Source organism: Indicator indicator, unplaced genomic scaffold, assembly GCF_027791375.1.
Source record: "Indicator indicator isolate 239-I01 unplaced genomic scaffold, UM_Iind_1.1 iindUn_scaffold_38, whole genome shotgun sequence".
Classification (NCBI taxonomy): domain Eukaryota; kingdom Metazoa; phylum Chordata; class Aves; order Piciformes; family Indicatoridae; genus Indicator; species Indicator indicator.
The window spans coordinates 315,531-342,655 of NW_026539186.1; the positions used below are offsets into that span (position 1 = coordinate 315,531).

Consider the following 27,125-nt stretch of genomic DNA (forward strand, 5'->3'; position numbering starts at 1 on the left):
TCTCTATTCCATTTTGATTTTGAATTAAGAAACTAAATAATAAAGACTGTAACAGGCCTTTTGAGATCTTTTGTTTGGATTGTGTTGGCTTTACCTTGACTGCTGCTGAATCATTTTACTCTCTGATACCCAGTGATTAGTCTGCATGAAATTAATTGGGTGGCCTTGATGTTTGTGATGGCAGATAGGTGTTCATGTGATGAAGCCATCATTGCAGGTGGGAATTTGTGTGCTGGGGACAGCTGAGTGCAGCTTCTGTGTAGCCTGTGGTCCGTTCATGAGGGGCTGTGTATTTCTCTGCCTGTGTGGACCATTTGTGGTGATAGAGTCCAGTGTTAAATCTCTAATGAATGATTATGGTAATGAATGCAATGAATGAATATGTGATTTTATTTTTTTAAGCTAATTTCTGTGGATACACTCACGTTTGGCTTTTGAGAACGTCAACTGCAGAAGAAGTTGAAATGAAGAACCATTATCTTTTCATGAGTATTTAGAAACTAGCTGAAAGAGAATTCTGACAAAGTCTTTGTGAAGTCAATAAAAGAAATTTGAATGTTAACTTCACTGAAAATGAAAATACTCCCTGGTTACTGAGTCTTTAGAAAAGCCTATTAAATTCACTCCTTTTGCTGTTATTTCCTTAGATTTCTTTATTGTTAAGAATTCTCTTGAAAACATTATTGCAGTAGTTCTTTACTCCTGTCACTGCAGGTGAATATTTTTGCAGTGTTGTGCTGTTTTGTTGATTTTGGCTAAAGAAATTGATTGTTCTGAAATAGGTAGATGTGTGATGAACTGAAAATGTAGGCACACACCTTCGCCTTTGCAGCCAATGTTTATCAGTACAACATGACTGTATGGATGTCTATGCTATGGCAAACCAGCATGAGAGCACAGCTTAAACCCAGCAGTGTAAAAGCTTCAGTCAAGGCTTGTCCAGCTCTGGGATTAGCCACTTAGTGTTTTATTTCCCAGAGGTAGCACCAAAAAAAAAATCTAATAATCTTGTTTACTAATTTCTGTCTGGAAATTTTATTGTAGCTTGTGCCAAAATGAAAGGATGCTTGCTATGTTTTCCTCATACTAATGACGTTGCAAATCAACTATTTCTAAAAAATACTGGTCCCATTAAATCAGAGACACTGTAACTTATTTGAAATGGGTGGGGAATGCTGGACTCCAAGGAGGTTTGCTTATAACTGTCTCCAGATGAAATGCAGTCCTCTTATGCTGTGTTTTCAAAACTCTCCTCTTAATAGGGTGTGTAAGAGCAGAGAAGAGCCTCCCTTCAGCAAAGAAAAAAACGAATGTGACTAGATGGCATATTTTTCCTCTTCGATTAATTAAAATCAATAGGTTTGGAGTAATTTTATGGCACAGTGGTTGATGGTCATAGAATGTTTTGAGTTGAAAGGGACCTCCAAATGTCATCTAATCCAGGCCTTCAGTAGATCAGGTTGTTCAGAGCCTTGCCAAGCCTGACCTTGAATATCTCCAGGGATGGGGCCTCAACCACCTCCCCTGGGCGACCTGTTCCAGAGTTCCACCACTCTCACGGTAAAGAACCTTTTCCTAATACCCAATCTAAATCTCTCTCTAGTTTCAAACCATTGCCCCTCATCCTATCACTGCAGGCCTTTGTAAACAGTCCCTCTGCAGCCTTCTTGTAGCCCTCATCAGGTACTGGAAGGCTGCTATTAAGTCTCCCTGGAGCCTTCTCTTCTCCAGGCTGAGCAACCCCAGTTCCCTCAGCCTGACCTCATAGCCGAGGTGCTCCAGCCCCCCAGTCGTCTTCATGGCCCTCCTCTGGACCTGCTCCATGAGGTCCATGTCCTTCCTGAGTTGGGGACTTTCTCTGTGTTGCAGTTCCCATCTTCAGTTCCAGCAGCTGTTTTATGCATCATTGTTCTGCCCCTACACACCTGTGGCTCGCAGCTATCAGTGGGAAAATTTTCCACAACAATGCAAACGTTCCTTCCCTTGGCTCTGAGGGGAAGAGTGGTGGCTCTACCGGTGCTGGCTTGGCAGCAGCTTCTTTGATACATTTTGTTTCTGTTGCTTGCTGCCTTTGCAGCTGGCTTTTTGTTTTGTTGAATGTGACTGAATATTTTTCCATTAAAAGAAATAATAAATTCCATGCTAAGTGAGAGTGAGTCCAAGGTACTGAGTCAGAAACTCTTGATTAAAATTGTTTATAAATGCTTCAACAGCTCTGCGTTATCAAAATCCTTACATAGTGCAGACATAGATGCTTAAGTTGTACTTTGGACTGCTGAGTTTGGCTTTCCCTTGCAGTGGCTAATCAAGGAGCAGTACCAGTTAAAAAAGGACTAACAGCTGGGAGGTTTGAAGCACCTACACCTCTAAGTATGTCCTGTTCAGGCTGCCTCCCAGCTGTCTCTCTCCACACCATCACAGCGTGATGAGGCTTACAACATGCACACATTTTGTCCTTCCTGCCTTGTTAGAGCTTCTGCCATTAGTGTGCCTGGTCTCTCCCTCTATAGCCATTTCTGACCTGCACTCTGATGCTTTTCTGACTTGTGGTGCTATGGTCTGGGTTCCTCGAGGCTTTGAATATACCTCCATGTGTCTTAAGCAGTGTCTTGATGGCAGAGACAGTATTTTTCCACCTTCAGCAGTGGCCTGGATAAGGACTTTCCAGGTCTCCCTCTCATCCTGAGGCTGCAGCTGGAGCAGGGGGGCAATCAGTTCCATTTGTGAGGTTTTTACCAATAAGAGTGCAACTTATGTTTGTAGAATTGATCAGTTTGCAGCCTTGGCTCTGTCAAGGATAGAATTTCTGGTCAGAGCCTGTGTTTGGTATGTGAGAGTAGCTCTATCCCCATTGCCTGACATCCAGTCTGTAGTGTGGGAGAACCAAGTCTGAAGTCCTTGCTTTGGGAGCAGGGCATCTGATTCTTACCACCGCCATGAGCGTGTGCAGTAAGTCTTCAGTTCTTTCTACCTTTCTCAAAATGTATGTTTGTTTTCTGTAATTCAGTGGAAAAGAGAGACTGGTACAGCATGTAGCCTACTATGACAGATTGCCTGGGAGCGTGAGAGAACGTTTTGGTGTTGAATTGGGAAAAGCAGACAATTCTCCAGTGCATGAGTCTCTCTTCAGATTTTCAGATGACTTAGATTCTGACCTGATGTGGTTACACTAAATTTCTTTTTTTTTTTAACACTAAATGGTAAAACATTTTTCTGCTTCCATCTGTTCCTCCTGGTTTTAATCTAGTTTTCTAACACACACCATTTTGAGATGATTTTTGAATTTGTGGATTTTGGCTCATAATTCAGTCTGATACCTTGTGCTAAAGCAGATGTCTTGCTTCTAGCCCATCCCATGGCCTAAAGGGGTCTGATACAAAGGCTATCTGTGATGGCTTTTAAGATAACTTGATTAATACATAATCTCTATTGGCAAGTCAGAGCATCTTCGGTGTTCATAAACGTTTTACTTATGGTGGAAAGGCATCAGATATTCTGATCACTTCATCTTACAAGCAAATTATAGAATTAGTAAAAGTAGGAATCAGAGGCTTTCTGTACAGAAACAAACCACTTCAACCACCCAGTGAAATGGGAATGTAAAAGCACTTTTAACTTTCCCAATGTGAATGTGCCTGAAGGTGCCTCAAAAAATTGTATCAGGTGCTGGAGTTTGTGTGCAGTTCTGCCTGTGTGTGTATTTTCAGTCCAGTAAAGAAGTGAAAGAATACAACTGACACAACACTGCCTGCTGTGGCTTCATGGTACTCCTTTGGCTTGTCAAGGAATGCACGGGCAGTAGAGGCTTTTCATGTGCTCTGTATCAGTTCACTGAGTCATAGATTCACAGAATGGCTTGGATTGGAAGGGATCTCAAAGATCATCCAGTTCCAACCCTGCTGCCATGGGCAAGGACACTAGACCAGGCTGCTCATCCAACCTGGCCTTGAACACCTCCAGGGAAGGGACATCCATGACCTCCCTGGGCAACCTGTTCCAGTGTCTCACCACCCTCACTGTAAAGAATTTCTTCCTAATCTCCAGTCTAAACCTCCCCACTCAAGATTAAGCCATTGTCCTTTGTCTTGTCACTACAAGCCCTTGTAAAAAGTCCATGTCCCTTCCCATCTTTCTTGTAGTCCCCCTTCAGGTACTGGAAGGCTGTGCTAGGTCTCCCTGGAGTGTTCTGTTCTCCAGGATGAACAGCCCCAACTCTCTTTGGCTGTCCCCACACGGAGGTTCTCTGGCCCTGTGATAATCTTCATGGCCTTGCTCTGGACCTGCTTCAGCAGCTCCATCTGCCTCTTATGCTGGGGGAACCAGAACTGGACAGAGTACTCCAGCTGTGGTCTCATGAGAGCAGAGTAGAGGGTCAGAATCTTGGTCTCTCGTAGACCCTTCTTGTTTAGGAAGGTTAAAAGATGTTGTACTTCATAATTCTTAAACTTTGCCCCTAAGTGTTTGGGATTATCTGTAGGGACTTTAAACATCATTGTCTGGAGGTGTAATTGTTTAAAAAAAAACAACCCCAAAAGAGTCAGAGGTGAAGAATGAGGACTCCATAAGTACCTCTGGATCATAGAAAGGCTTGAATTAATTTCTTTCCAAGTGAGTTTGGAGGGTGAGCTGCAGGATGTGAAGACAGTGTTGGGAACGTTCCCGGATCTCTTCCACAATCCTTTTAATGTGGTCACAGATTCTTGACTGCAAGTGAAAATAAATTAGAATTAACTTGAGCGAACATCAAAAACATGGAGGCTTTTCAGTTTGTTTGGAAAAAGCATCAGGGCATGCTATGATTTTTATTTTTTTCTTGTGTCTGTACTAATTACTGATGACAAAGCATCAAGATGGCAAAGAATGAATCAGTTGGATGTTCATGAAACAACATATTTTAGTGTCACTATCATGTGGCTTTGGGAATTTTTGAAGTGCAGCAATAGAATATGGATCCAAGGAGTATCTTTGATGAAACACATTTGTTTGAAGAGGACAGGTACTCTTAATGCAGTTTCTTTACTGATAGCACTAATGGCCAAGCTCCTCCTATTGCTTCTTGAAGACTGTCAGGTACGTTAACAAAACATAATGGCTTTTATTACCAAAATAATCATAGAATGGCTCTGTTTGGAAGGGACCTCTGAGGTCATCTACTCCAACCTCCCTGCTGAAGGCCTTATCCAACCTGGCCTTCAACATCCCCAGGGAGAAGGCATCCACAGCTTCCCTGGGAAGCCTATTGAGAGTCTCACCACCCTCGTACTGAAGAACTTCTTCCTAAGATCCAGACTAAACCTCCTCTCTCTTGGCTTCAAACCATTCTCCCTTGTCTTCTCTCTAGACAGCAGCCTTCCTGTAGGATACCTTCAGTTATTGGAAGGCAGCTCTAAGGACCGCTTGAAGCCTTCCCTTTTCCAGACTGAACACCCCCAGTTCCCTCAGCCTATCCTCATAGCAGAGGTGCTCCAGCCCTTGGCTCATCTTTGTGGCCCTCCTCTGGACTCACTCCAACAGCTCTGTGCCCTTCTTATGATGGGGACACCAGAACTGGAGGCAGTATTCAAGGTGCGGTCTCAGCAGAGCAGAGCAAAGTGACAGAATTGCTTCTCTTGCCCTGATGGCCACACTTGATGCAACCTAGGATATGATTTGTCTTCTGGGCTGCATGAACTTTGTGGAAGCCTGGCCTAGGTGATATTACAGGCTGCTTCTAGTAGACTTCTTGCTTTCTGGACCACCAGCTCTCTTCAGTCTACGGTTTACAGGAGCTATCTGTAAATGATCTGTCTTGGTAGAAGAGTCTTTTTAGGAGTTTGGAAATGTCACATGGCTATCAGGAGCTTGCAGGTGTCATTCCTAATATTGGAGGGGTTGCCTGTAAGTCTTCAGTTTCTCCCTTAGCTGAAGAAAGAAGGTTGAAGCTATGTTCAAATGGAAATATAGGCCTTCATGTGGGTGAAATTTAGAAGAGGGGCAGAGTTTGCAAAGATAAACTTCTGTTAATTGTGAATTGATGTGCCTTCTGGGGTGGCAACTGTAGGGTTGTTGTGTGCATTTAAAGCTGATTGCTGTGTAAAAAAGCTTCACTGAAAGCTTAAAGATCCTTACATGCTTCAATCATGTTTCAGTTGTTCTCAAATTTGAAAGCTTTGGTCCTGTGCTCATCGAGCTGTTTGTTTTCTTCCTGTACTTATGATTCAAAAATACTAAGTTAAAAATGGTAAATTTTAGAAAGTAGGGTAGTCTTCAATCAAATACTGTTTTTATCCATGGACTTTGAGACTTCTCTGACATTGAGCAGTTGATGGGGAACTGAGAGAGCCCGCAGTATTGATCTGAAATATGTGCCTCCACAAAGTCTTCATGGGAAACTCCTTATGGTCAGTCTGTCTGTGGTGGGGAAAAAAGTTAGTTCTTCAGGCAGTAGATCACTGTAACATGAGGAGAACAGTCTTGAATGATCAGAATATTGGCTTTGGGAGAGTTGTCATTTTAACATAAATATCAGGTTTTGTAATTGCATTAAAATAAGGCCATGATCATGCCTGGCCTCTAATATTTGTTTTTCTAAACTCGTTTTGTTTTGTTAGAACTTGCAAGAATTGTGCTGGGAGAAGGCAGCCTACTTCTTTGATCTTCCAGATTTCTTATCTTGGAAAGCCACAGGTGTCACTGCAAGGTAGGTTCATTTGTTTTTCTTGGTCTGTTTTCTTCAGTGTGTTTCTGCTTTAACTCATTTTGCCCTGACCATGCTGTTGTGTCCATGTGTCTGTAATTCAGCCTGCTCCCAAACATCTTGAACCTATCTCCTGCTTCAGAGTGCATTCCTGTGCACAGTTGTTCCTGTGAGCAGTGTAGTTCACAGAAACACCGACGTTGCTGCAACTGTCACTTTAATTGGCCTTGTATTCCATTTTGGAACATGATTGCTCTAGTTACTGTGAAATATGTTTCTAATCAGTCTTTGAAATCTGTTTTTGTTGACAAATTTATAAACTTCTATTGAGAATTGGAAGACAATATTTTTGTCATGTGGGAGGGAGATGGTAAAATCATCTTTAAAATGAGCATTGCAGTGTAAAACGCAGTGACTGTGCTGCTCCTCAAACGCTTCCTAGAATACTTGCTGAGCAGTTTAACAAACCCTCTAAAGGGACCCCTTTAAAATCTTCCCTGAAGTACCTTTGCAGATAGAACCATAGAATTGTTTTGGTTGGAAGAGACCTTCAAGATCGTTAAGTCCAACCGTTCTCTAATTCTGCCAAGTCTGGTGCTAAACCATGACGCTCAGCACCAAGTCTCTGCCTCTTTGAAACACCTCCAGGGATGGATAGTCAACCACCCACCATGGGGAGCCTTCCAGTGTTTGAGAACCCTTTCAGTGAAGAAGTTTCTTGAACTATCCAACCTAAACCTCCCATGGTGCAAGTGGAGGCCATTTCCTCTTGGTCACAGAATCACAGAATTTTTGGGGCTGGAAGGGACCTTCAAAGATCATCCAGTCCAACCCCCCTGCCAGAGCAGGATCACCCAGGGCGGGTCACACAGGAACACATCCAGGCAGGTTTGGAATGTCTCCAGAAATGGAGACTCCACAGTCTCCCTGGGCAGCCTGTTCCTGGGCTCTGGCACCCTCACAGTCAAAAAATTTTTCCTTCTTTTCCTGTTGGAACCTCCTCTGCTCCAGCTTGTACCCTTTGTCCTATCACTGGACATCACTGAGCAGAACCTGGCTCTGTTCTCCCCACACTGTCCTTCACATCTTTATGAATCATGAATGAGGTCAGCCCTCAGGCTCCTCTTCTCCAAGCTAAAGAGACCCAACTCCTTCAGCCTTTCCTCACAAGAGAGATGTTCCACTCCCTTCAGCATTTTTGTGGCTCTGTGCTGGACTCTTTCAAACAGTTCCCTGAGGTCCTTCTCAAACTGTGCCCAGAAATGGACACAGTATTCCAGATGGGGCCAGGGCAGAGTAGATGGGCAGGAGAACCTCTCTGGACCTACTAATCTATTAGCTCTGCTAATAGACCCCAGGATGCCATTGGCCTTCTTGGCCACAAGGGCACATTGCTGACTCACAGTCATCCTTCTGTCCACCAGCACCCCCAGGTCCCTTTTCCCCACAATCAGTATAAGAGTGTAACAGATGAAGTGCTCCAGAAATTAGGCATGGTCACATGTGAGAAGAAACCCTACCTATCCTGAAGAGAATGCTGCCTTCATGTGCTCCCCACAACATGAACCTCATTGTTCTGGCTCTAGCTGAGCGTCTTATGGGATAACAAAATAGGAAGAAAAAGACAGGAAAATAAGGACAATCAATGCTTTGTTGCAATCAAAGCTATTTTTTTCCTTTTCTCTGCTCTCCCCCATGCACACCTGCTTCTTGGGAGCTTCCTTTCAGTTTGAAATAATTTGTCCTGCATACTCTCATAATAGGGGGGACGTGTGAATTTACCAAGTGTAAGATTCTTGCCACCTTTACTCCTTTTGAGCACAAAGGAACCTATTCAAAGGGCAAGACACAAGAGTTAGTCATTGTGAATCATCCATAACTTGACCTTGATAAAAGAAAGAGGTTTTTTTTTTTTTTGGGTGCTTTTTTTTTTTTTTTCAGATTTGTTTTGGTGAGGAGGATTTTACCAAAGTAAATGCAATTTCAAGGGCACTTTTACAGGAAAGACTTCTGCACACATTCAAACTATTACTGCTTTGCTTCTTTCAATTTTTAAGAGGATCCTGAATTCATTTTGTGTGTGTTTAAGATTGTAAAACTATGTGTAGTCTTTTTGGCTTCAGTGAGATTATTCAGTGCACAAAGGTAACTAGTCTAAGAGGTCAGGATTCAAAGTATTTGAAAGGGGTTTTTGATGTGTCTTTCTGAGTGTAAAATTTGGTTTTCACCTTTAATTCCAGTGGTTTGCACTGCTTCATTGCCAAGTTTTTTCTCCTGGATGTATAATAAACAGTAAATGCTTCTTACCTGTAAGGTGGAGGCTCAGGCATATTCTGAGATTTTTACCTAATTTCTCTGAAATGCACAAAGTCACAGAATGTTAGGGGTTGGAAGAGACCTCAAAAGAACATTCAGTCCAACCCCTCTGCCAGAGCAGGATCACCCAGGGCAGGTTACACAGGAACACATTCAGGTGGGTTTGGAATGTCTCCAGAGAAGGAGACTCCACAACCTCCCTGGGCAGCCTGCTCCTGGGCTCTGGCACCCTCATAGTTACGTTCCCGTGGAACCTCCTCTGCTCCTGCTTGCACCCATTGCCCCTTGTCCTATCATTGGACATTACTGAGCAGAGCCTGGCTCCATCCTCCCCACACTGCCCTGCATAACTTTATGAACATGAATGAGGTCACCCCTCAGGCTCTTCTTCTCCAAGCCAAAGGGCCCCAGCTCCCTCAGCCTTTCCTCACAAGGGAGATGTTCCACTCCCTTCAGCATTTTTGTGGCTCTGTGCTGGACTCTTTCAAGCAGTTCCCTGAGGTCCTTCTTGAACTGTGGGGCCCAGAGTTGAAGACAATATACCAGATGTTGCCTCACCAGTGCAGGGTAGAGGGGGAGGAGAACCTCTCTTGACCTACTAACCACAGCCCTTCTAATCCATCCCAGGATACCATTGGCCTTGCTTGCCACAGGGGTCCATTGCTGGTTCATGGTCATCCTGTTGTCAGACCTCCAGGTCCTTTTCCCCAGAGCTGCTCTCCAGCAGGTCAGTTGCCAACCTGTGCTGGCCCATGGGGTTGTTCTTTCCCAGCTGCAAGGCCACACTTGTCCTTGTTGTGTTTCCATTGCTATATACTTCACCAAACAGCACCCACCCATCAACTGCAAAAAGTTAAGTTCCAAATCATTGATTCCCATTGTTCTTGGAAAATCGTTTCCTGTAATATTAAAAGTAGTTGGTTTTTTATTATTTCTTCTTTGGGTTGATGAAAGACCATTGAATTGTTCTGGATGATCCAGACAGCTGAGGGTTCTGCATTAAAAAAATGTTACTGACAGCTCTTGAGTTAGAACAATTTAAAACTTTGGAACTTCACTGTACTTCACAGAGTTACAACAATGGGTATTGGTTTTGCCACTTGGTTTTGTCTTCTTTCAGAAATGCTGTTGTGGAGAGGAAGAGAGAGCTGTTTCTTCACAGACATGTTAGCAATGCTTTTCAGAGCCTCAGCACTTTTACTCATGGGGAGCGTGACTCACTGCTCTCTTCCACCCACCATCTATAACCTCTGATAACTTCTCCTTTATATGGTATTTTGGATAAAGCTATCTTAATAAAATCTAAATACCCATCTGATTTAGTTACAGGCTACTGTATTGTGGATGGAGAATTCCTACCAGAGATGTGCCTCTGCAATTTAATTGTCTTGCTGAAGTCTTGTGAAGGATTATGTTGAGAGATGAGCATGGCTGAGCCGGTAAATTGGGCAGAATTCACACACACATTTCTCAAAGGTCATGTGTGCTTAGATTCAAGAGTTCTGTTTCAAGGCCACTTTTAATCATAAAGAACTCACTCAGTGTAAAAATTAGTCTCTACCAAAGACAGATTAAACCTGTGGAGGAGGATTTGGAAACACAGGGAAGAATGTCAGGCTGACATTGCTCTGATGCTGACGGTGTTTAACATCATGCTATAAACCACCTACCAAAATAACCAAAACCAGTTGGAACAAGCAGAATATTTGTGCAGAATAATACTTTTAGTATTTTTTTAAATTATTACACTCTAGATATTTTAATAGTTGGGGAAAGTAATGGGCTATTTAGTGTAGAGATTATCTCTCATATAAATGTCGACCCAAATAGTTCTCATGTGGAAATAATTGCCCAGACAGTCTTCAACTGCTAACCATCACAACAGGGAAAATGGTGTAATGGGGACATTTCCTATTCTTTTAGGGAATCTTTTGTGAATGATCTCTTTCTAGGAGATCCTTCAGCATCATGAGTTTCTTCAGATAAAATCAGTTTTCTAAGAAAAATTACTGTCTGTAATTACTGTAACAGCATTGAAGTGAAAGACAAATGTTTGAATGTTTACAGTTCATAGAAACATTTCTGGGAAGCACATTATTGATATTAGGCTTTACATATGTGAGAGATCTTTTTAATATACATTATTTTCAACAGAAAAATACATTGATAATTTTACTTTCCTTTCATTTATGAGGAAAAAAAGCCTAGTTCCTTGTACACAGTTAAATAGCTGACTCTTTATGTTAAACAATGATTAATTCTTTAAAGTCTATTTGTAACCTGTCCCCAGTTGTTTATCATTAGGGCAGCTGAAAAGCTGGTATGGATACCAGTAGTTATCTGAATCCAGACAACGACTCTGATGGTAGCAGGATTGGAGTGAACTAGGAGAAAAAGAAGTAGTTTGGTCCATTGCTGTGATGGAAGGTTGTAATACAATGTTAAAGCTAGGAAGGTACTTTTGAATCCAAGAATCTGGATTCAGGTCTCTGCTCTGTTATGTCCCGTCTGAGATTTGGAGGAGTGAATTAAATCTGTATCTTCAGAGGTCTTTAGGCATCTTGAATACCTCTGGGGACTTGATTCTGGTTCATCCCTGTGTGTGTTCTTCATCTGTTAAACTGATACATGCACATGCTCTCATGAGGTTGGTTTCTCTGCTGTGAGGTCTTTCGTTAGTGGAGTCCTCACCAAGTATTTTATTCAGATAGGCTGGAAACTTTGAAAAGAGAAACAGTTTGGAAGAGGAGCTTATGTTTAGAGGCACTGTTGTAAAAACAAACTGGTGTGAGTTAAATGATTATCTGAAGGATGCCTGTGCCTTTTGAAAGGATTAGGCAATCCTGCTAGTGAGATGTGGTAACGGGAGCAGCATAGACACCAGTTTTTTGGGGCCAGCTGCCCTTCCCTTCCTTCGTAGCCTTGCCATGACTAATGTATACCCTTTGGCTGGGATTCTGGTGTTTGGCTGCTTCTTGTTTATATTTTGTGCCTACTTCAAAAGATGGCTGGTAAAAGGAGCAGGCCTCTTTCTGGAAAGGAGGGGTCTAGGGAATATTTCAGAAGGCTTTCATGATTAGCACTGCAGCCCATGTGGTGGTGACAGTATCCTGAATTGCACTCGGGTTTTGTGTCCTGTTTGTGAAATGAAACCCAAGGCTTCAGATGTGCAGACTTGTTTGGAGAAGTCTCTGGAGAAGGGAGAATTATCTTGAAGGGCTGGTTGGGAGGGAAGGGATGGTGTTTTTGTGGATTGGACAAACAAAGTACCCTGAATTTATTGTCACAGAGCCAAAAGCAAGTGTCCCTGTGACAGTATCTTTGCCAAATGAGAGAACTGCACTTCTGCCAGGCTTTTAATAAATTCAAAACATGTTGTTTGGAGACACACAGACTGATCCACTGTAAGAAAATAGGAAATGTATAGCTGGAAAAGTTATCAGAACTGTGAAGGGCAGGTGCAGTGTGGGCTGTTACTGTAAGATTTGATTTGATTTTAATTTAAAAATGGTATGTCCTTCAGTCTAGAGAGTGATTTGAAAGAGTTCTGTGTGCTAAAGAAGAAAATTGTTAGCAGGTCTCGTTAACATTAGCCAGGAAGCACACAGGCAAACAGGAAGCTTTAGCTATTGTTATTGTACAAATGCCCTTTACAAAATATTAGCAAAAGAAGCTTAATGTCTTTTCCACAAGAACAGGAGCCCTTCATAGTGTCTAACTATATCTGCAGGGTGATGAAAAACTGCATTGTGCCTTTGCAGCAGCTTTGACATACATTGAGACCTTGCATTTCAGACTTGCATTTGGATCTTCAAATATTTACTGCTTTGGTAATTCTTTCTTTCTTTTTTTTTTTCTTTAAGATGTTAGGATTGTTAATTAGCTGTGACAGTATCTAGCCCTTGGTTTTCTATTGTGTTCATTTGCTGCTAAAAAAAAAAAAAAAGTCAGCTAGGTCAGTATAGAAAAGGATTGGGGGCAGGCGCGGTAGTAGATGTATTACTGGCACCTTGCCACAGAGACAGTGAACTCTGAGCCAACCATGAAGTCATTTTGAACTCAGGGAGTCTCACTAATCCAAGGCAATGTGTCTTAATTTGACAAAGCTGAGGCTGCTTGATAAGCAACCCCCTCTAGAAATGCTGTTAAAGGGGGGTGTTTGTGAGTTTAGATTGGGGACGAGAAATGTGGCGATAGGAAAAGAATCATCTTGTTTTCAGGTCCTTACTCCCTCAAGCCCAAAGGCAGGCTTGGCTCTGTTCTCCCCTGCAGTTTGGGCTGTGCAGTGGCTTGATGTGAAATTTGAGAAACATATGTAGTTTTCTATTTCAGGAAAGTGATCTCAGGGATTGAATGTGTGTTTTGTTGGCTGTTAAGCTCTGATCTTGCCTAGTGTGGTAGTTTGAGAGTGTGTGTGTATGTGAGTGTGTGTGTGTCTGTGTGATGGTTAAGACATTCTCCAGCACTAATAAAAAGAATAATTAAAAAAAAGTCATTGCTGTTAAAGCTCTTATTTTTTTCAGTCTCAAAATATAATATCCTACATTGTAAGAGGCCTCTTAAATATATTCTGTACATCAGAAAATGTTTGTCTTTTATTTTTCCATAATAGTCATTAACATTTACTGGAGCTGCTGAGTGGTACACACACAAAGTTTTCCATCGTGGCAAAGGAGCTGTGTTTAAACAACCCTTTCATTGTTGATCCTGTGCAGCAGCTATATATATGTATCTGAACACTGTAATTATTAGCTTCTCTGAAGATCAGATGATCATTTTCCCTTAAGCTTACAAAGAGATGGTGAGAGGTGCTTGAGACCCATCTTGATGCTGTGCTAACTAATGGTGGGGCTGGATTGTTGTGCTTCACTGAAGATAGGCTTGGGGAGGACGACTATCAAAGGAGATTGTGGTGTTAAGGCCTTAAATTCTGAGGAAAGACAAGGCAGAAACCACAGAGGAGCTTACTGTCTTTCAGCTCTCTTCATCTCATCTTTTTTTATAGTCATCTTAGTTCTCTTCAGATAAAGATTGGGTGCTTGGGAAGTATGTGTTTCTTCTTTGGCTTCTGTGAACACCATTGGGGATCAAACCCTCATGGTTCAGGCATGCTATAAACTATCTGTCATCTTCTTTGAACTCTTTCTTCTGTGAGACACCATGGAAAGGCTTATGCAAAACCTTTGGGTCTCTGTTCAGCAAGAGCTGTGTGACAATTGCCTTCTTGCATAAATTTGAACCAGATAGGAAAATAGCCACCTTTCTGAACTCCTGGGTCCTGTACAACCCCAGCAGTGTTTCAGTGTGCACATATGTAATGTATGTATCTGCACTCAGCACACCAGCCCCTGAAAACAATGACATTCCAGGAATGTCCTGATCCAGTGCAGGAAGAGAAGGCTATGTAGCGTGAAGTCCACACGTTGTATCTGTACATACAGTGCTTAAAAGTGTTCAAACTCATATGTTTGATTCCGTAAGGGGCTCTTTCTAACTTTACTCTTATGTAATATCATGTTTATAAAAGAATCTTAATAAATTCAGCCTTAAAATGCTCTTCTTCATTATGATTTTGTAGTTGAGCAAATAGCTGTGTAATATGAAGGGTAACATTTTTCTAAGTGTTTAACTGGGCATCTAGCTTTCTGTCTAACTTGTGAGAATGAGGTGTCCTATTCCATAGGCATTTTCACACATCACTGTAAATTATTTATTCTGGACCAATTCTTTCTCCAGACTTCCCAAACAAATGCTTTTCACCACTGGAGTGTTCCTCCCATCCCTTTCACTGTAATACATAGCTGTAACAACAGTCTTGGCCTGGAAGGCAGTTTACTTACACGTTTGCTTTATTTTTCTTGGCTGGCTGTCTCCATCTGCTCAATGTTAGTAACTTTCCCTGGAAATTCTCATCGTGCTTTAGGATGACACTGATGGTGTCAGGCTTGATTTACGTTGTCTCTTTAAAGTAACATTAGCTTACATAAGATTTTTTTTCTCTTATTTGTTTTTGCATTCATATTATCCAGAGAGCAGCTTTTTAATTGTGAAATGTAAATACCCTGACAACACAGACTTCAAAAGGAAATGATTCTTTGTCTGTGGCAGTGATACCAATTCTGCCAACTCTAACCTTTAAAGGAGTGTACCTTTATGCTTGACCTGTCACCTGCCGATAAAAATAATCTTAGATCAGTGATGCAGTGCTTTCAAAAATGTGTCTGAAAAAAGCAGACCCTTCTACATACCTGTTCTGTCATTTCTTCATTGTGATTATCATCTGCTGCTTTAACTATAAGTTAGATCTTGTTAGTGACTTGGTCTAAATGCCTGGCTGTGCCTTCTACTTACATTAAGGTAGTGAACACTTTTTTACTGTAGCTTGCAAATTGATGTTGCCAGATAGTCAGCCTGATCCTATATAAATATATAATGCATTATGTAAAATCACCAAGGATTTGTTTTTGTCTTCCCTTGCTCTTTATTCCACTGCCATTATGTTAAGATGCTCATTAGATGAAAGGTTGCAATTCAGTCTTCCGTGGATGCAATACATATGTATGTATGGAATCAAAGACATTCCAAGAAAGGTTGTTTATTTTCTTACTACCTTCTTTAATTAAATTTTTATAGTTAGATTCTGACTGTCTGACTTTAGAGAAACAGATGAAGCAATAATGATTGCAGTGTGATACAGCAAAGATGACTGAAGTTGTGCTTGTTGGTTGTCAGACTCTGCATGCATAGGAAAATTAATTATACTGTGGCTAGGATACTTGAAATTTCAGATTCCACCATGCCTGTTAGTATTATTTTAAGGTGAAGAGATGGAAGTTTTCTATTCTATCTCTCAGTATCAGCTGTCTTCAGATAATATTTGGCTTTTGTATACATTTGGCATTGCTCACACTCTGCTTTAAATTACCTCTGGAGCTGCTAACCTGAGTTAAAACCTGTGTTTGTCCAGTTCACTTTAGTTCGTGTGTTCTATCTCAGGTTTGTCAGCCTGAGTTATGTGCTTACTGCTGTTCTGCATTATAGCTGTACCCTTATACTCTCCTCAGTGAGGATTTGGAAACAAGAAGCATTCCTCTGAGAGCCTGTCCCTGTGTTTTCCAACAGGCTGCAGTCAGCTCAGAGCTCCACGGCTGTGCCTCTGTGGCCATTGTGCCTGGGCACCATCTGGCAGTGGCTGTTAGAGTCGAAGGGAGGCTATGGAATAGAGCAGGACGGAGGGTGACCTCAGAGTTGCCTCTAGTACCCACTCACAAGGAATTTTTGTCAAAGTGGGAAAGAAAGCACTAGTAGTAAGGCCCTTCATGTAGCAGATGTTCATCAGGGAAGAACTTACTTGAGGGTGTGCAAAGGGAGCTAGGCTTGTTACAGTGCGAACCCTCTCTTGCCCCCAAAATACCTTTGAATTTATGCATGTGTAGTACCTGTTGCTAAGAGGAAGGTAATAACTCCAACTTTCATTTACTGTACTTAAGTGTGTTAAGAAATTTTCCTTCCAACCTAATTTTCCCTTGTTTCTTCTGAGGGATGAGACTGGATTGGCACAGTAAGATGTTTTAGTATTTAATTAAAGTGATGAGAGGGGGGGAACATGTCACAAAATACACAGATAAACATTTTCCTGCAGTTTCTATCTTCTGAGATTATCTTCCTGAAGCTGTGTTTGGGCGTTTTTGATGTTGATTTGTTGTTGTATGTAACATATCATACTGTTGCTTTTTCTCAAGAGATACAATTTTACTTTCAAGAAAAATAATGGGAGTGTGCTTCCTGTCTTAACGGAAAAAGGAGGTGTGATGTCGTCCTTAGTTCCTTCAACACAAGAGTGTTGTGGATGGCCCCAAGGCCAGGTTGGATGAGGCCTTGAGCAACCAAGTCTAGTTGAGAGGTGTCCCTGCCCATGGTGGGGAGGTTGGAGTAGGTGATCTCTGAGGCCCTTCCCAACCTAAGTCATTCTATGATCTGTATGCAAAGTTGATGCTGCCTGGTGCTTTCAGAAGGGAAAATGGGGAGTATGTAAGAGCATGATATGCTAGTGACACCTCTTAATTTTTGCTTCATCCCCAGTTGTTCTTGCCCTCCTGCTTCCATTCCACCAAGATCTCTTGGCATACCTGTGCAGCCTGGACTTGGAAAGAGCAGTTGATGTAGCCTCCTTCATGAACAGTATCTTTCATATGTCATATTGGTTGATGTTTGCCCATGATATGTATGATATGGCCTTGTATCTCAGACAAATGAGAGTTCTTTAGTATTCACCATTCTTCATGCAGGTATGACAGGGGATCTCTCTAGAAAGATTCTGGTTTGTTTCAGACTTCTGGTCTTGTATATTCTGTCCTGTAGCAACTCTTCATTTTGTCTATAGGGAAAGTTCATAAACAGATGTTGAATCTCCACGTGGTGCCTGAAATTTCCTGCTGTTTCTGTCCTGCCTGTAACAACACAGACAATCCTTATTTACACACACTGATTGGCTCCACTGGTAATCTAGCTAAGGAAATTTCCTCTTGACTTTTTCAGGTTATGTCTCTTTAAGTGTGGATCAATGCAAAGTTATACATACTAAAAATGTTAAGAGTCAAGAGATTTCTAATTGACTAACTCATCAAGAGACATTAATTAATTAAAGTGGATATTTTTTTGCTTGGATACAAACAGAATAATAGGCAGAGGATAGAGGAAGAAGAGTAGAATGAATGTCCAAAATTACATAGTACAAATTACCTTGTAACTGATACCTACTGTGCTGATGGAAATCACTTCAGGCTGATCTCAAAGGCTTCATCCCTTATCTCACTTACTTGTTTGCTTATCTGAAAGCACCTCTATGTGTGTGTATGCACATGTGCATAAACTAGGAATACAACCTTCCCTTATTAAATCTGAAACTCTGCTTGCAGAAATATTGCATAAGAAAACCACATCAGGCCACATTTTTGAAAATGCAGACTGGTTTAGAGAAAGCATTTTAATAATATTGAAGCCTCAAGCCATCTACCTCTTTGCTCCTGAGAGCTCTACCTGAAAACTTCCAGGGCTGAATAATTTAAAGTTTGGGTTTTATTTTTTACTCTTTCTGCAAGAAATACTAGTCTGATATTTTATTTTCTTAAAGTCTGAACTCCACATAACTTTTTTTTTTTTTTCAGAACTGTTTATCCTCACTCCAGACATGAACCTTGGAAAGGTGGCAGAAAAAACAAACAGCTGCTGTGTTTTTGGGCAGTCTGCATTCCTTTAAACTCTCTGAGATCAGACTTGTGCTGAGATTTTCAAATTATTTGTCCTAGGGCTTAACCACTTTCACTCCTGCTTGAGAGTTCAGTGAGTTTGCCATACTGGTGCTTGTGAGAGCTGTCATGCAAGAGCCTTAATGATTCAAGAGCTATGAATATATGATGTGTTCCTAGTGCTTTTTATTATTGTTTCATTCCAGCTTCACCTACCTCCCTAATCATCTTTCCATTTTTGGTTTCCAACTTGTTTCTTTTTTTTTTTTTTTTTTTTTTTTTTTTTTTTTTTTTTTTTTTTTTGCTTAAGCATTTTGCTTAATGTGTTGTAGGGAATTTTGGTTTTTTTCTGGTTTCAGGGTAAATTTGATGCATATAAAAATGTTATTAATGGACCAGGGTGGAGGTAATAAAAAAAGCTGTCACATTCCCAGAACACAGAGTCAGAAATAATCTTCTCCAGCTTGGATTTCTTTCACGGATTCACAGATTGCATTGGGTTGGAAGGGACCCTCAAAGGTCATTTTATGCAACACCCTGCAGTGATCAGAGACACCTCCAACTACATCAGGCTGCCCAGGGCTAGCCACATCAAGTCTCATCTTGAATGTCTCCAGGGACAGGGCCTCAACTATATCCCTGGGCAGCCTGTTCCAGTATTTCACTTGCTCTCATTGTAAAGAACTTCCTCCTTACATTCTTCCCCTCTCCCACTTGTGAAGGAAAGAAGAACATCAGTCCTGTGACAGTGTTTTGTATCCTCTTGGTGTGGCCTCCAAAATATGTTCTGTGGAGCTTGATGCAAGAGATGTCAGAGTCAGGACAAGGTGTGTTGTGTGGTGATCTACTAAAAGAATTTCTACTTGTGCCTTTCTAAGGAGCCCAAATCACCAAGCTTGTCTTGCAGTTCCCTGGCTTTCCAATTCATAGAGGTTCCCTGAGAGCAGAGGTTGGCTGTCCTGGAGCACTGATTTTGTGCAGTGGGTTAAATATATTGGGCAGGATTCTGAACCCAAATGTGTGTTTACTAGCAACTGGAGTTAATGGAAAAACAAAGCAGTCAATGCAATTCTGAAGGGCTTTTCAGTTAACCATACTCATTCTTTTCTGTGGGCCTTTTTCCAGCAAAGCACTTAGGCACGTGCTTAAAGTTAAAGCATGTGCTTAAGTGCTTTGCTGGTCTGGCTCCTTTATTTGCTCTCCAGGCATGTTGGTATGAAGAAACTGTTGGTTGTATGGATGTTTGGGGAACTGTTCTTACACTGTTCATTTTCTTCTCTGAACTCTTTGTCTGTTTACAGCCCAGAACATATAAATTGTGATTTCAGTAGGACACAGGTAATGATTTGCACACGCTCTGTAAGTTATTGGTTGAGATTAAGTGGCACTGATTGTGAAGAAATTGTGTATTTGGAAAAATGAAGGTCAGTCTCCTCAGAGACCTTGTCATCTGTTGTCTTGCTCCATCCAAGTAATCTGACTGCAGCACTCGTCATATGACAAGAGACTCTCCTGACAGTTAAGGTACTGTGGATTTAGGCCATGCTTACACTTGGTATTCCTTCTTCCAAAAAATTCTCCTCAGGTAACTGCTGCCTTTTAGGTGGCACTTGCTGTGATTTTTTTGATCTGGATGTAGATCTGTTTATTTATTCTGGTTTCTATTACTGGAGTCCAGAGTTGCCTATCTGCTTACTGCAGGACAGCAGGTCTTGTGCTGTCCCTCTTCCTCATTCTCATGCCATCCATGCCAAGTCAGGGCAGGAGACCTCAGTTAAATTGAGACTTTAGGATTTCTGTCAGCATCTTGCAGCAGTGGAAGTTGGCCTTTCACCTCAAGAACCATTGTAGAACATCAATAAGTTAATTTTCTCTATGCTTTTCTTTGTCAAGGTGCTAACCGCTTCTCGGAAAGGAAAATGGCTTAATTATGCAGAATGTACAGCCTGGTATTCCTCACTTAATTGCTGCAGTTACTAAGGACTATCTCTATGGAATGAGTTGCACACAGCCCTGCAGTTGCTTGCGCAAACCAGTGACTTGCATAAATGCTCCTGCTGACGTCAAAGGCACTGTTGGTTCAGGTCAGGTTACTCACACCTAACTCTTTGTAGGACCAGGCTCATAGATAGGTAGTGGGTTGCAAAATTGCATCTGAAAAAATTTGTCCTTAATTTCTCTTACATGAAAATGTACGGTGTTTCTGTGAAGAGTGAGCTTTTTTTAATTGCATCACTTAGGTAAAACACAAATGTGGAAATTCTTGGGATTTTTTTTTTCCATTAAAGGAATATAAAGCATTAAAGAGGGAAGAAAACACTCTTTATGTTTCAGGCATAGGGAGTTTGTAAGTGACTTCTAGTCCATTCTTTGTGCTTGCTACGTTTGCAAGTGTTTATGCTGCAAGTGTTGCAATATAATTCAGGTGTCAAGGAAGGGAAAGATAAATACTTCAGCATTGTTAGAACTGCATGAAAGGGTTCATTAGAGTTTATAGTAGTGGTAAACTCCACCCTTCTGGTTCAACCGTCACCTTTCATGGCATTTAGCGTAAGGCAAGCTTAGGCATTACCCAGCTTACCTGGGAGGGTTAGCTCTGTCTCTGAGAGAGCTGTGGATGTTCATTCCCAGATGAACTTGTTTTGAAGATTTAAGTGCATGTAAAAAACGTTGATGTCCACCTTCCTTGTGCAACAGACTAAAGCATCTGAAATGAGAAGAGTAACATCTTTCTTTTAGCCACTCTTCCAAGAACCTGTGGGTTGATTTCTTTGACTGTTACAAGAAGTCAAAGTGGAGATTCTTTTTGTCTGGTCCCTTCTCTTTTACAACAGCAGAGGGGAAAAAAGGAGGGACGAATCCTGGAACTGACAGTATGTTAAATTCTTTCTGTGAGAGTTCCTTTAAGTCCTGGACTTATGTTCCTGTATATTATTTACGTCTCTTAGGACTGGAAGCAGTCTAGCTATCCAAGTAACACTTTTTTCCTCTGTTACGGTCCCAGTAATATCCATACCCTTCTTCAATTGCATACTGATTTCTTATTTTGTTTAGGTGCCTTTTATTGCTGTGTTCTCAGAATACCAACACCTGATTTATCTTCTCTGTAGCCTTAGTTGTTTTCTGTATCGATTTCCTAGTCCTCTCCCAGCTGATGTAAATCAGCTGTTCTTTTCATTCTGTCTTTATGGAAATTTGTATGCTTTTACTGTCTTAGAGAATCATAGAATGGCTTAGGTTGGAAGGGGCCTCAGAGATCATCTACTCTGACCTCCTTGCCATGGGCAGGGACACCTCTCAACTAGACTAGGCTGCGCAAAGCCTCATCCAACCTGACATTGAACACCCCTAGGGAGGAGGTGTCCACAACCTCCCTGGGCAGCCTATTCCAGAGTCGCACCACCCTTGTACTGAAGAACTTCATCCTAAGATGCAGTCTAACCCTCTTCTCTCTTAGCTTCAAACCGTTTGCCCTTGTCCTGTCTCTAGACACCCTTAGGAAAAGTCCCTCTCCAGCCTTCCTGTAGGCTCCCTTCAGCTATTGGAAAGCAGCTCTAAGGTCCTCCCAGAGTCTTGTCTTCTCTAGGTTGAACAACCCCAGCTCTGTCAGCCTATCCTCACAGCAGAGATGCTTCAACCCTTGGATCATCTTTGTGGCCCTTCTCTGCACTCACTCCAACAGCTCTGTGTGCTTCTTGTGCTGGGGACACCAGAACTGGACGCAGCATTCAAGATGGGGTCTCACAGCCCACTGTTTCCCAACTTCTCATGGTTCTCTTTAGTGGAGTTTTCCAAATAGTGCTGTTGATCTCTATGCTTTTTGAAATTGCTCAAAAATTTACTCTCTTTTTTTACATGAATACAATTCCAAAGGGCTGTGAACTCAAACCATATTAAATACACTCTAGAAACAGGTGTACTGATCACTGGAAAGATGAAGATACGAGCATGCGATACGGTGTATGATGTATGTGAAATGAACCGTCTTGCTTTGCCTTTGATTGAAATATCTTGCCAGGGACATCCTGGTTTGTATCAAAGGCCCCCAACACAACAGGGACATGGACCTGCTGGAGCAGGTCCAGAGGAGGGCCACAAAGATGGTCAGAGGGCTGGAGCACCTTTCCTGTGAAGACAGTCTGAAAGAATTGGGGCTGTTTAGCCTAGATAGGAGAGGCTCTAAGGAGACCTTACAGTTATTTCAATATCTGAAGAACAACTCCAGGAAGGCTGGAGAGGGACTGTTTAGAAGTGTAGCAATAGGACAAGGGGCAGTGGTTTGAAACTGAAGCCAGTTAGATTTAGGTTGGAAGTATTAAGTTCTTCACAGTGAGAGTGGTGAAACACCACTCTGCTGCCCATGGATGTGGTTGAGGCTCCATCCCTGGAGACATTCAAGATCAGACTCGATGGCCCTGGGGAGCTGGATCTAGTTGGAAGTGTCCCTGCTGACTGCAGGGAGGTTGGACAAGATGACTTCTGAGGGTCCCTTCCAACCCAATGCAATCTGTGAATCACTAGTGTGAATTTTTGATTGAGATACACATGATGGCAGAATCCTGACATCCCAATTTGAGTAAGGCTTGGAGATGGTTTGTCTGAGTAAAAGAGGGCTCAGTATTGGTGTTTAGTATGTGAAATTGGATCAGTCTGTATCAAAATGTAGTTACTAAAACTTTCTTTTATTTCAGTACTCTTGGCAATTTCCCTGCTTCTGTTCTGGTTTCACTTAGGCTTTGTCTGGCCACAAGTGCATGACAGCCTAGGTTCCAGTTCAGTGCAGTCTGACTAAGCTGGTAAAAACTCCTATTAACTCTACTGACATTTCTTTAGGACTTCATACTCACACAGATGGCTAAGTACTGGGTTAAATTAGCCTCTCGACAGTTTCGATGGTAGGAATAGATAGATAATTTACTCATGGATTAGTGAAACGTGACTTTATAGTGAACTTGTGAAGAGATTTCTGGACTAGTAATTCTCTCTTGTGAAATATCAAGGTTAAGGTTGTAAGGGTGGGTTTTTCTCTCACCACTCTAATTCTGCTCAGTTATATGAAAATAGCGTAAAACACATCATGAAGTGTAGCATTGCTCATGTGGAGGTTTGCTTTACTAGTCAGTGTAGAGATTCAGTGTCCACATGGCTGCTGGCCAAATGTTGCCCTCAGCCTCTTGCCATGCTTTCTAAATCACAGGAAAAGTCCACAATGATTCCTAAGTTTTAGTGCTCCCTAAACATGGAGGTTGGTGGTGTATGTCCCATGATTTTTTTTCTCATACAATAGAAGGTAAGTGTCATGGAGCTACCGTGATCTTCCTGCAGCCTCCTGATGCCAGTCTTGCCCAATAATAAAGTCTAATACAGCAAAGTGTTGTGAGGATATGTGTGGTTGTGTGATGGCCAGTGACTGAAGCACCAACAGGTGCTGACAGATGTATTGGGTCATACACATCTGGATGTGAACACCAGTTTGGTACTGTCATTGCACTGGGAGACATTAATGTTGCTGAAAGGAGTGATCTTCCTTTATCAAAACCAATATAGTGGTGAAGGAGCTTGCCTGAAACCTGACTTCCTTTCTCTCAGGTACCTGTAATCTTCACTTAATCTTTTGAATAACTTCTTGGAGTGTTTGCTGAAGCCTTAAACCATGGCAAATTTGCTCAAGCTTAGGCTTCCAGAGGAAAGCTGTTTGCAGAGTCACTATCCCCATACTTTCAGTCCATTGTGTAATAGTTTTAACAGCCTGAAGAAGGTAACAGATGTTTTTTAAATACAAGCTCTTAACTGAAACAGGTATTTGTTGTCCTGATGCAGAGTGGTTTGCTTGAAATACTGAGCTTGCAGTAGTGTATTTTTCTGGATCAAATGAACTGAAACACTGCTGATGTTGCATAATGTCCAGAGGGCAGGCTCTGGCCTGGAGTGGCTGCCTACAGGGGCTTTATTTGTAGCTTTGCTTTTCGTTTCCTTCACATTTTTGAACAATTTTTATAACCTCTCCTTATTATGCTTTTAAAACTTAGTGATTCACTTTTATATATATTTACATGCTTCTTGTACTCATATTTCAAGATTAACTGTGAGAGTGATAAAGCACAGGAAACAGGCTGTCCAGAGAGGTTGCGGAATCTCCTTCTCTGGAGACATTCAAAACCCGTCTGGATGTGTTTCCTGTGTGACATGCTCTAGGTGGTCCTGCTCTGACAGGGGGGTTGGACTGGATGATCTTTTGAGGTCTCCTCCAGCCACTAACATTCTGTGATTCTGTGATTTAGACTCTAGCTGTGCATAGGAAGGTTTTTAATATGTTCAGCATCATAGTATGTGAATGCTGGATCTCTGAAATTCAGGATTCAGTTCAGGGGTCTGAATAAGGTTTACTCTTTGACCCTTGGCCAGATCACTCAATTTCTTTTGCCTCTGTTTGCCATCTTTTAAGGAAATGGATTAATATTTCCAATCCCACATGCTATGTCTGATTTGTCTAGACAATACATTTTTGTGTCTAGGACTGTGTCTCATTATGTGTTTTTCAACAATGCTGAAGACAATGGGCTTGAATCTTGGTTGGGTGTCTGTAATACAATACAGAATGAAATTAATACAAAAGCAAGCAGTCTGCTGACTGTTTGCTTCCCCTTACCTCATGACACGGTGAGGTGTATGTGGGTGGATGAAATACTCTTATTTTGTGCTTTCTGGTCCAACTCAAGATGTTTAATGAAGTGCATTGCTGGTATAAATCCACTGAAGTTATTGGATGGACACAAGGGATTAATCAGACTCAATGTGTTCTACTTGAGGTGGGTGGTTCCCTTCATGTCTGATGACATAACTTCTAGGAAAACTGAATTTAAAAGTCTAAGTCTTTTGACAGCCTGTTGCTGAAGAGAAACATGGTTGGGTTTTTTGGTGGGTTTTTTTTTGGTTTGGGTTTTTTTTATGTTGGTTTGTTTTTGCTGTTTGTTTTTTGTTATTTTGTTGGGGGTTTTTTGTTTGGGTTTTTTGTTGTTTTTTTTTTCTCTTGGCCTCTGTAAAAGAAACATCTCATTATAGCTAGTGTGATTCACCTTTTCTTGTGTAACTGTTTGACATCTGCACCATTTGATGCATTTGTTTGTATTTTTAAATGGCACGTTTAAATAGATTACAGCAAAGAGAGGCAGGTACATTCTCCCAATCCAAACTAAATATCTGGTTGTGTATAAATACCTGTCTGTGTATTTATGCAAAAGGAAACCATGCCAGTTTTCTTGTAATACTTCTGTATCAAATGCATGCTATCACATCTGGACAGGCTTGGGACTGGGAAAAAGTTGAATGAAATACAACAAGGACAAATGTAGATTCCTGAAGCTGGGAAAGAACAAACCCATGCACCAGGATGGGTTGGGGGCTGACCTCTTGGAGAGCAGCTCTGGGGAAAAGGACCTGGGAGTCCCTGCTATTATGAGAATATGCAGGACAATTAATTTCAAACTAAAAGGAAGCTCCCAAGAAGCAGGTGTGCATGGGGGAGAGCAAAGAAAAGGAAAAAAATAGCTTTGATTGCAACAAAGCATTGATTGTCCTTATTTTCCTGTCTTTTTCTTCCTATTTTGTTATCCCATAAGACGCTCAGCTAGAGCCAGAACAATGAGGTTCATGTTGTGAGGAGCACATGAAGGCAGCATTCTCTTCAGGATAGGTAGGGTTTCTTCTCACATGTGACCATGCCTAATTTCTGAAGCACTTCATCTGTTACACTCTTATACTGATTGTGGGGAAAAGGGACCTGGGGGTGCTGATGGACAGAAGGATGACTGTGAGTCAGCAATGTGCCCTTGTGGCCAAGAAGGCCAATGGCATCCTGGGGTCTATTAGCAGAGCTAATAGGTTAGTAGGTCCAGAGAGGTTCTCCTTGCCCTCTACTCTGCCCTGGTGAGGTGACATCTGGAATAATGTGTCCAATTCTGTGCCCCTCAGTTCAGGAAGGACCTCAAGGTCTGTTTGAAAGAGTCCAGCACAGAGCCACAAAGTTGCTAAAGGCAGTGGAACATCTCTCTTGTGAGGAAAGGCTGAGGGAGCCTGGGGCTCTTTAGGTTGGAGAAGAGGAGACTGAGGAGTGCTCCCAGTCATATTCATAAAGATGTGAAGAACTGTGTCAGAAGGACAGAACTAGGCTCTGCTCAGTGATGTCCAGTGATAGGACAAAGGACAAAGGGTGCATGCTGCAGCAGAGGAGGTTCCAGAGGGAACATAAGGAGACACTTTTCAACTGTGAGGGTTCCAGAGCCCTGGAACAGGCTGCCCAGGGAGGTTGTGGAGTCTCCTTCTCTGGTGACATTCCAAACCTGCCTGGATGAATTCCTGTGTGACCTGCCCTGGGTGATTGTGCTCTGGCAAGGGGGTTGTACTCAATTTTTCCAGGTCCCTTCCAGCCCCTAACATTCTGTGATCTATGGCAACATGCACAAAAGGTACATTTTTAAGGTACCTTATTCAACAGAGCATTTCGCTTGTGCTGGTTGATCCTTAGAGTCTGATTGTCACAGAAATGGTTTTGCCATCAGTCTGTCACTGAGCTTGAGGTCTATCTGTGTAATACATCAGTCTCGTATCTCTCTGGAGCACAGGAAACATCTACACTTTATATTTCTCAAGAGACTTCTGTGCTTATTGTGGTGGTAATTGGAGGTTACTCTTAGTGCTGGCTGGGGTGGTCAGTAGGTTGATACCAGGGCTCAAAGCACTTTGATTTAAAACCTTGTGGTGCAAATGATTCTACTTTTTTTGGGGGGTTTGGTGTTTTGTGTTTTGTTTTTTTTTTTTTTTCTTTCAAAGTGGCACCTAGGGTTTAAATATAAGATGGAATCTTTTCAGGGAGTGGCAGTAATCAG

General features: G+C 41.8%; 1 protein-coding gene across 2 annotated transcripts in view; it reads left to right on the forward strand.

The window, feature by feature from the left end:
• The window catches only part of FGGY (FGGY carbohydrate kinase domain containing), a 142,280-nt gene that overhangs the window by 10,972 nt on the left and 104,183 nt on the right, over positions 1-27,125 (forward strand). For both annotated transcript variants that reach the window (XM_054398381.1, XM_054398380.1), the window contains one exon: positions 6,591-6,679. In XM_054398381.1, the coding sequence (XP_054254356.1) occupies positions 6,591-6,679 (89 nt within the window). The remainder of the gene's footprint in view (positions 1-6,590; positions 6,680-27,125) is intronic.